Raw genomic sequence first — 10,110 nt, forward strand, 5'->3', positions numbered from 1 at the left:
GACAAGAAGAAAGAAAAGAATATATGTTTTTACTAAGGAAAATTACAAAAATAGTAACGCACAGTAACTTAGATAAGTAACTTTAATCTGATTACTGGTTTGTAAATAGTAGTGCGTTAGATTACTCGTTACCGAAAAAAGTGGTCAAAATAGACTAACGCGTTACTAAGTAACGCGTTACTGGCATCACTGTTCGTGACTGAGCCCAAAGTTTTCAGCTAGACTTTCGCATTTCAATGTAAAGTCCTGCAGGCTGTCTTTGGTACTTGGAAGTAAAAGCGAGGAGTCTTGTACATTGTTCAGTGATTCTTTGTTAAGAACCAGACTCCCAGGAGATGGGCAGCAGTCTCCCAGCTGTGTTGCGGGGTGGCCGCAAGACGATGGTGTTTTCAGCTCTCTACTGGGGACCGGGTGACACACGACATTCTGCTTTTGCCGTATCGATGATTCGACCTTCCACAAAGTGAAGGCTCGCCAATCCACAAATGTCTTCTGCTGTTCGGACAAGACGAGCTGAAGATATTCCATAACGTCCGTCTCAAACGAGCCACCCGGGGGCCACCTCAGCTTCGGTGTTCCTGTAGAGGTCCACTTCTCCCATTTTGGTGACTGTGCACAACTTTCAGCTCCGTATTTTTTGTACATAAATCTAGCGCACGTGCCCTTGGCAGGAGGGGGAATCTGCTTGCTGTGGTTATTGCCCATTTTCTCTTTTTAATACTATATAAATTCGGAGAGAAAATCAAAAATACTCCACTATTAAACCTGTAAACCACAGATACAAGTATCAGAGGAAGTCAAATCTTCTGTTATCCGAGGAAGAACACAATTACAATTTGAAGCAAAACAAACTCCGTCGGGTGGAAGCAGCCGGTTCCCTTTTTCCCTCTGAAAAGTTTAGACTATCACTCCAACAACTCCATCCAGAGAGCAGATCAAACCCATGATGCCGACGGGGGATGGGTTTTATTAGCCTGCACGAGACATCACAGCGTAGCCTATCCGGCCCTGACAGTCACATAATCAAGAGGAGGCTATAGAGTTTGGTTTCAAAACGCTATCTCTCCATTTTTAAAAACATTAACGTCTATGTCACTTGTTATTTAATTGTATGCATATCTTTGGTAATATCAATAATAGGCTATTACAATGATTTGATTAAGTGAATATAAACCAAATAGCAATAACCCAATTACAGTTACACTGAAATTACATGGAGAAATATTACTCATGAAAATTCTTTAAAATCGAAGATATAGGCCTAGCTTTTTGGAACCAAACTCTTCATATAAATTATGTCCATTTTGCCAAAGCACACGAGCCATGCCTCCTCGTTTGTGTTTGTCTTTAGGTGGTACTTTTTGCATGCATACAAAATGTGTGTTCAAATTCTTCATATATAATTTTAATAAGAAGGTTAGTCAACCTGCTCATCAAATTGACATAAAATGAAAACAGGTATTTCGCAATCTGGAAACACAGTGGAAAACTAGAGTAGCCTATGGAAAACTAGGTTATAGCATGCAGGGACAGGGGCATCTCTCTGTCTTCAAAAGATCTTGAAGACACTAAGTCCTTTTAGGCAAGTCCTTCCACTTGGCGGCCATATCGCAATGCTTTTTGGGCACTTATCGGGCATCTGTTCCAACCAGAAATGACCAACCTTGCACCAGTGACGAAATCACAGCACATGATTGGCTCGATGTTTTCACAACACACCACATGATTGGCACAATATTCACATGTCGACTTTTTTGCCACGGAAGGGGCGGGGATATGTGTAGACAGACAATTGCCATATTGGCGTTACAAACTAACCCCATGCATTTCTCTGGAGGATTTTTTGAGTGCTCTCTGTGTCTCCTCATTAGGAAGTCTCTGACTATACTCTTCAAAGAATTTGCCTTATTCAGGCAGCGGCCATTGTAGGCCTAAACCAAAACGAGGCTACAGGGTACACAAACCATAGGATTGTTGTGTTGTATGCATTCGCCAGTAGGCGCATGGTAAAAAAAATACATTAACCCTGTTGTGTAACTTATTCTGACTACCATGAGGCTCCTTGACTTTGTTAACACAGGGCATCTGAACACACAAAACACATTTTGATCATTTTTATAACAATTTGAGTGTTTTATTTAACTTTAGAACACCCATGTGTATTTCCGGTCAAAAATGATCGGCCATTAGAAATGAATGGGTAAGAAAATGGTCAGTGTATAAAATTGAGTCCAGACACATACTTATTGATCAGATGGACTGTATGTGCTTCTGTACATTAAAACACACACACAAAAACACCCTCACTCCCCCTCTTTGCTTCTATGCCAGCCCCCACTGGAACCTTTCCCCAATAGAATCTTCCTCTTTCTGACTTGCATGAGCTCAGGTCAGTGAGGCCTGCAGGCAGGGGCGTAGCCAGGATTATTTTATAGGGGGGGCCAGCTGGGTCCAGACTTTTTATTGGGGTGGCACTTGGGAATCAAAACTACTATTTGAAAACTACTCAAAAAGTTTTGAAGATTAGGATAGCCTATTTTAATAATGGCAATAAATTGTGCAAAGCCAACACTGATACACAGGTCAGTTTGTTGCCCACTCCAACATATTTTCCATAAATAGGTCAATGCCAATAAAAAATATTATGATAATTCAACTTACTTAATCAGTTTTATTTAAATGATGTTAACTCAAAGAACAATAATAAATACCACAAATATTGTATGTATATATTTGATCTCATACTGATGGCCAAACTATATTTCTTTCTGATATCCACTCCAAGTACTTGGCTGTAAGTAACATAGCTCTGAATTAAGAAATTAACCCTTAGAACCCTAGACTGTTTTAAGGGCTTTTCACTACCTTAGAAACATTTATCCTGGTCAATGTAAGTGCCATACACACATGCTATATATTGTTTTTAACAGAGTCTAGGCTACCCAGATCTGCCACTATTTCATGTATTAATACTTGCATTGATTTCATTTTGATTTTAAAATAATAAAAATACAAATAGTGTATTATAAAAAATCTTATATTTTGACATGTATCTCACCACTGCAAGCTGGCACATGTGTGCATAGGGCAGACTGTTCTGAATCTGGCAATATCATTGCCATGGTGGAGGGATTCTCTGGGGATGAGCAAATGTGAAAAATATGTGGTGTGTGCCTTATGGAAATAAATACCATTTTTTTATTTAGCCCTATGGCTACTCTATTTTTGGCCATTCTCACTACCTTTAGTTATAAGCAGTTATCCTGGTCATTATAAGTGCCATTGACACAGTAATGAAAAAAGCCCTTTCTGCGCTCCATATCTGTGACACGAACTGATCTGACCTGACTGAACCCGAGTTTGCATGTTCTGTGTGTACACTCATGATGATTCTAAAACAACTTTTTACTGCATTGTCATGAACAAAGTGAAGGCAAAAAGGTGTTTCTTTGTCGAATAAATTGGGATGCAATGTGTGTCTCGAATTGGATGCCATGCAGGAATTTGCTAGGATCTCAAAACCGGATTATGAACATGCTTTGCCATAGAGAAACACATGATAGCGTTGGATTATGAACATGCTTTGCCACCACAACACACAAAAACGTGGGGTAAGTTGAGCTATATGAAGTTATTATTTTGATGTAATTTCGTCTGTTTTATAACCCAGACGGATGCACTTGGTATCAAATGATAGCGCTGTGTCTCCTCTTTCACCTGACATGCGTGCCATATCGATCACGGGTTCGTGAGTAGGGCCTGGTGTGCAGCGTTGGTTTTTGTACATTATTTTATTTTGCAGTCACGTTGTCTGTTTTTATAGCCCAGAAGGAACGATATACTTGGTACCAATAGATAGCCATGTGTCTCCTTTTTCTTCTGATATGCTTGCCATATCTATGCGATCACGGGTTCGCGAGTAATTCAAACGAGGGTAATGGGTGCGCAGGTGAACTGTAAATATGAATCAATTTCATTTAATTACATTATATTTATTTTTATTTTCATACTTGATCGCACAGACAAGTGTTTAGTCTTGTTGGAAAGCCCCACTTCTGCTCTGTCACGCAATTAAGGTTTCATCTTGCTGCGATGAACATTTTCGGAGCAATGTAACAAAGAATTCAGGCAAAGCAGCCTGCCTCTGCCTGACCAACTATGGCAAGAACCACACGAAGTCAGCAAATTATGTATTTATAAAGTAGCCTAGGTTAGGCCCTATTATCCTACCTGGAGCCATCTGGAAATATGTGCCTAATATGTTTGCATTTCACCCGAATTTTATCGAAATATTCTTGTAACAGCGTTCCCGTGGGCATCCGATTCTTTTTGATCAGCCCCACACATCAATGTCAGAACCTAGGCTACCTAACAAGGACAGCCCAACACAGCTCACTTGGCTATGATTCGTGACACATTCTAACATCTTATTAGCATTAATGTTCCAACTCATCAACTCACCTGTTACTGAGGTTAAGTAGTAGGCTAGTCTACTGTCAAGTGTTTTTAACAGATGACTTGAATTGTCCCGCTGCTGCTGCTGCTGCACTAGGCCTACTCACGATGTGATCAGAACCGTAGGCTACACTTCCTGACTGGGCCAATGGACGTAGATAGAGCGAAGTAATTGGTTCAGTCGCTGCTTTGCAAAGTGTTGTCGAAAACGGCAGCAATTCTTTTTTTTTTTACTTTTCACTGAACGGAGCTGGGGGGGCCAGCAGGTGGCCAAGCTTTGACCAGTGGTGGCCGTGGCCCCCCCTGGCCACCACGTAGCTCCGCCCCTGCCTGCAGGCCATAGCAAATGGAAGTTCAAAACTGGTTATATCCAATAGCACAAAAGTTGATACAAAGGTCTATCACAACATTAGATGATAATATATCTGTTATGGATTTATAACAAGTTATAATGCAGCGGGAACACAAAACTAAACATAAAATGAACACAACAGGAGGGTTGATGATTAGAAAATTACATTAATGATATTGTAGTCTTTTGAGTATAGCTTGAATGGGGCATTAGTTAAAAGATTCCAATCTTTCAAGAATATTTCCAAAAAATCTTGTCAAAGTTGTTTGGTGTAAGGCCATTAGACATCAAAACTCAGTTTTAATGGGTTGGAATGGGTCATTTCTGCTTGTTATGCTGAAGCCCAGATAGCAAATCTTGGCACATTTTGAACCCTTAGAATTTCACTTATAAACAAGTTTCCGTTAATTCTTTAACAGTGCAAGGCAGACCTTAAGGGTAAGAATGAGATCTAGTCATGAGGGAAATACACTGCATGTTTAGATTTACCTGATAATATAAGTAGGGTGTAGAAAATAGAGTGCATAGGGATATGATCGCTCGACAATAGGCCTAAACATTGCCATCTAGCGGCTACGATCTTCAGCGTCTATCGAAAATGCTAATAGCCTACTCGCCACTTGGTGGCAGTGTTTACCAACTCTACAGGCTACAATAATTTTCCTCTTTGTTCTTTGTCTATGTCTATGTAGGCTTCTAGGCTATTATCAATTGTAGTTTTGTTTGTTTGTTTTTTTGTGAATTACATTTCATTTATATACAAATATATATATTTACACAACATAACTAAAGCAAGCTCCATGGATCTTCTGAGGTGAAAAAAGACTGACGCGTGTGACAATCATTACACTTTTGTCCACATGATGGGGCTCAAGGGTTGGCACTATTCCTGGTGAGCCGGGAGCGCATCACTAGGGTACCGCTACACTCGCCTTGACCTACACTAGCGTGAGTTCTCTGGTTTAGATCCACACAGTGAGGACAACCGCGTTCACAGCCACGCAGAGTCTGCGTTTTGTCCCAGCTCTCAGCACCAACAAACCTCTCTTTCTGCCACGATGCCTTCGAATCAGAATATGCAAGGTAAGATTACAGAAATGTGCCTTTTAAAACGTTGATATCCAAATCACAATGCCCATTTATAACGTTATGATTCGAACAGCGAAGCGGGTCACCTAACGTTATCGACTGGAATGCTAGTGCTGTGATGTTAGCCACTGTTGTAGAGGTCTTTATCAAACCTGCTAGCCTCTGTTAGCAAACAGGCAGAGCTAACCTCAGTGCCATGTGGAATTTCGAATATTAAATACGCTTTTTAATGTCTGCAGGAGGTAAAACCTTTGGATTACTGAAAGCCCAACAAAGGGAGAGGCTGGAAGAAATAAACAAGGTTGGTTATTCTTTGACTGTGCCATTCTGTGGGTCTCCTGACTGTAGCTGGTGTTCTTGTGTAGGTGCCATCTCGGTATGGAATTTCGCACACTTGGCCTTGATGAACCTGTCGATAAACGAATTAATACAATGATAATAAGGGCATAAATTAACCATGTAAAGGAGAGGAGAGTCGCATGTCATGCGAACCGTCTGGCAAATGTAGGCTAAATGTTTTGTAGAATGTGATTTTTGCCAGTGACCTATTTACGGATGAATTCTATTAGAGCCACTTGAAATAAATCAGCCCGCCGGCTTTTCCTCCTAAGGAAAGCCACTTGTTGCTTTTCTGTCATTCCCAGCTGTGGGGTTGGGTGGGGGTACAGCATGTGCTCGAAGGACCGAGCCTCCCATGCCGCGACCTACCAACGGAAACCTTTATCAGTTGTCAGTGGCGCGTACTCTGCGTTCTGACCTTTTATTAACCACAAATAGCCAGTGAATACAGTTAAAATAATGCTATTGAAGCAGAGGGGGGCCCGTCTCCACCCTTGAATCCGCAACCCTCTTGCGCTCCGACGGGAAGCAGGTGTCTCGATAGCCGAATGAATGAGCCCATTGTGTCGCGGTTGCGACGGCGGACGGAGCAGCTCTGGCATTTGAGCCTTCGCAACCATTCCCACAGCCCCCCATTCGGGTTCAGTCTCTCTCTCGTCTCTCTGCTTTGCTTAGGTTCCTCTGGCAATCTGTCAGAGAGGTTTGCTTTGCTTGCAGTGCTGTTGCCGGAGTAGCCTAATTCAGGTCGCAGTGCTATGCCGGGGTCTCGGCGGGAGAACGGGTGGGATTGAGCTGCTGATTGCAAGGGTGCGCCCTATCAGTGCATTCAACCGGCATAAGCTGGATAACCTAACGGCATTACCCTGCTCCTTGTGGTGTTTAGCTGGAATCAGCAATAATAATTGGGCCGAAATGCGTCAGGTCATAACACTTAAATTAATTAGATTTAAAGCCTTGTGTTTTTAGTCGCTTGCTGACAACCAGATAGTCTATGCCCCCCCTTCCTCACGGACATTGCCATCTCTGACTGAGGGCCGCGTTGGCGTCTCCCCGACAAAGACAATCGTGTCAACACACGGTGCCTTAACCTCGTTAGTTAGTCGGTCATCTTCTGCCCTGTGCTTCAGCGATGAGTCAGGGCTAACTGTTGCCTGTCCTTGAGGCTTAGATGACCACAGTAACACTCACGCAGGTTGATTCAGCACATTCCCTCACAGGCTTGCCCTCCCTCATACACTGAACCACACACCTGAGTAAGACACTGAAGTTGCTGATGCTGAGATTGTGAAAAGAGGTAAATTACCATTGGCTTAGATATACATACGTTCACCTTAATCATCATATAAAGTATGGGTTGAAATGTTGTGTAAAGGATTATTTTTGATTGCAAAAGTAGCATGTATGTCACTGTTGTTTTACACTTAAGTGACAAACAGGTCATCCCCCCCCCCCTCTCACTCCCCCCTCTCTCACTCACTCTCACTCGGTCTCCCACACACACACACACACAAACACGCTGTTGATTTGGCGTGTGTCCTGTGTGGTATATGCCAGCGGTGGGTTCATTGATGGGCAGTTTTCTGTCCTGAACTGCCTTCACTCAGACAGACGGTGCCTATTGAACTCTTTTCCATTTAAATCCCTGCTGTGGCTTAGTAACCATCATAACACTCAGCTCAGCTGCTCTGTGTGTGTGTGTGTGTGTGTGTGTGTGTGTGTGTGTGTGTGTGTGCGTGCGCGTGCCTGCGCCTGCCTGTGTGTGTGTGTGTGTGTGCACTGTAGCTGTAACCCTATCCTTAACTCATCATAACGCTCAGCTCAGCAACTGTTGTGCGTGTGTGTGTGTGTCCTCATGTCCTGCACACAGGCATGCTAAACCTCTTTCTCCCCCCCCCCCCCCCCCCACACACACACAGATATACATACACACTAGAGGTGTAAAGGTACATGTATTAGTACCGAGCCGTTTAGGTACAGGACATTGGCTTCAATGCAGATATGTACCAAATGCAGTCTTTAACAGTAATCAACAGTAGCACAGAGATCTACATTAATTATTTGAATGTTCTGACTTATCAGGTTGAGATCAGGTCAACATTTCAAGTCCAAGAACACAGAGAAAACACAAACTTAGTTCCTGTTTTTTGGTCATGAACCCAGGGTGATTAGGTCTTAGCCCACTGCCACAGCATTGCTGCATGCATGCTATAACTGAGGACAGAATGTCAAGATCATAAAAATAATACTCTATAACAATGCAATGGTTTAGGCCAATTTAAATATCTTTACATAATTATTCTACATGGCAGCAACAGCATTTTAACGTTTGCATTTATGTAGATTGGGAAACAGTTTTTAAAACAACACTTTTCAGCATATCAAAAACCATGACAGCAACTGGTGTTTATATTCCATGCATAGTATTTAGTAGAGTTTGATGGACCAAGGCGATTCTATACTGGAAAGAAACATAAATTATTTGTCTCTCCTAATCAAGGAGATTCACCCCCACTCCATTGAGGACCACAATCAATCAATCAATCTTTTTCTATCTATCTATCTAGGCGTTTTTGCTTGTGGAGCATTTGTATAGTTAACATCAAAAAATAATGTGTCTTTTCAAAATACTATTCATGTTGCGCTTCAGCAATTTTTAGGTTAGCAGTACCTACAGGCTAACTGTACCGAAATACTCACTGAACTGTGATTTTTGTGTACCGTTACACCCCTAATACACACAAACACACACACACACACAGATTAAGAATGAGTGACACACGTTTTGCTGTCAGTCATACTCACATGGTCTCCATGACTCATTCCAATGTGTCTTTCACGCGCTCACACACACACACACACACACACACAGCAGTGTGTCAGAGTCTACTAAATATGTGCATCAGCTATGATAGAAACATCTCTTACTTGCACACAAACACAACACATTTACACACAGTATGTATTCACGCATCCATAGTAATTGAAAATATGAACCACAATGGCTGAGAGAACAGCACAGGTATCATCAGTCTAAGAAACATGCAGTTTATTTTTCTCTACATTTTTTCTGTCACAGAGACACACTGAGTCTTTGTTATCTGAGCTGTGCTGCTCTTTGGCCGTGTGGGAATCTGATCTGTGTTTGCGTTTCTCTCTCCTTCATTCTTCCCTCTCTTCGCTCCTTCTTTATCTCTCTCTTATCTTGGCCTCTTTCTTTCTGTTTTCCATTCTTTTTTCTATCTCTCTTGCTCTTGCTCTCTCTCTCTTGCTCTCTTTCTTTCTCTCTCTCTTTCCCTGTATATAGGAGTTTATGGAAGATCAAAAGTACAGAGATGAAGAGGATCTTGCTGAGAAACTGGACTCCTTTAAAAGTAAGAAGCACAGATCACTCACACTGTGTGTGTGTTGAGCTACTCTGACCAGGGAGGCCAGGGCTTTCTGTGGCTACTGAAGCTGTGTACAGTGTCTGTTGGTCTTTGGTTGTGTGTAAGTGTGTTTGTGTGTGTGTGTGTCTCAAGCTACTCTGGCCACGGAAGGTTTGGTTGTGTGTGAGTTGTGTGATTTTTTTTTTTTACCACAGGAGTTGCGCGCAATTTGTGGCCACGCAGACAGTGAGAAATCACCACATGTTTACTGACACAAAAAAAAAAACAGAAGCTTTTGCATAACCACATGGCCCAAGTGTCCACAGGGACTCTGGTTTGGATTCCGACGGTCATTTCCTGATTCCAATCTCACTCGCTCACTCACTCACTCACTTCCTGTCACTCCGCACTATCCTATCTGGCAAATGCAGGAGGAGAAAAAATCCTAAGAGTCCTAGAATATGCTTTAAAAAAAAAAAAAAACAATATCCTAACAAATCAATGAAATGT

General features: G+C 42.0%; 1 protein-coding gene across 1 annotated transcript in view; it reads left to right on the forward strand.

The window, feature by feature from the left end:
• The first annotated feature begins 5,798 nt into the window (after positions 1-5,798).
• aif1l (allograft inflammatory factor 1-like) overlaps positions 5,799-10,110 on the forward strand; it is a 19,297-nt gene continuing 14,985 nt past the window's right edge. The window contains exons 1-3 of the mRNA XM_076283986.1: positions 5,799-5,890; positions 6,136-6,197; positions 9,540-9,606. Coding sequence (XP_076140101.1) covers positions 5,866-5,890; positions 6,136-6,197; positions 9,540-9,606 — 154 coding nt within the window. The 5' untranslated portion in view covers positions 5,799-5,865. The remainder of the gene's footprint in view (positions 5,891-6,135; positions 6,198-9,539; positions 9,607-10,110) is intronic.

The sequence above is a fragment of the Alosa pseudoharengus genome, unplaced genomic scaffold (genome assembly GCF_046254945.1).
Source record: "Alosa pseudoharengus isolate Yale_2024_CS ecotype anadromous, Long Island Sound unplaced genomic scaffold, YU_APseudo_1.1 YU_APseudo_1.1_scf_14, whole genome shotgun sequence".
In the NCBI taxonomy this organism is placed as follows: Eukaryota; Metazoa; Chordata; class Actinopteri; order Clupeiformes; family Clupeidae; genus Alosa; species Alosa pseudoharengus.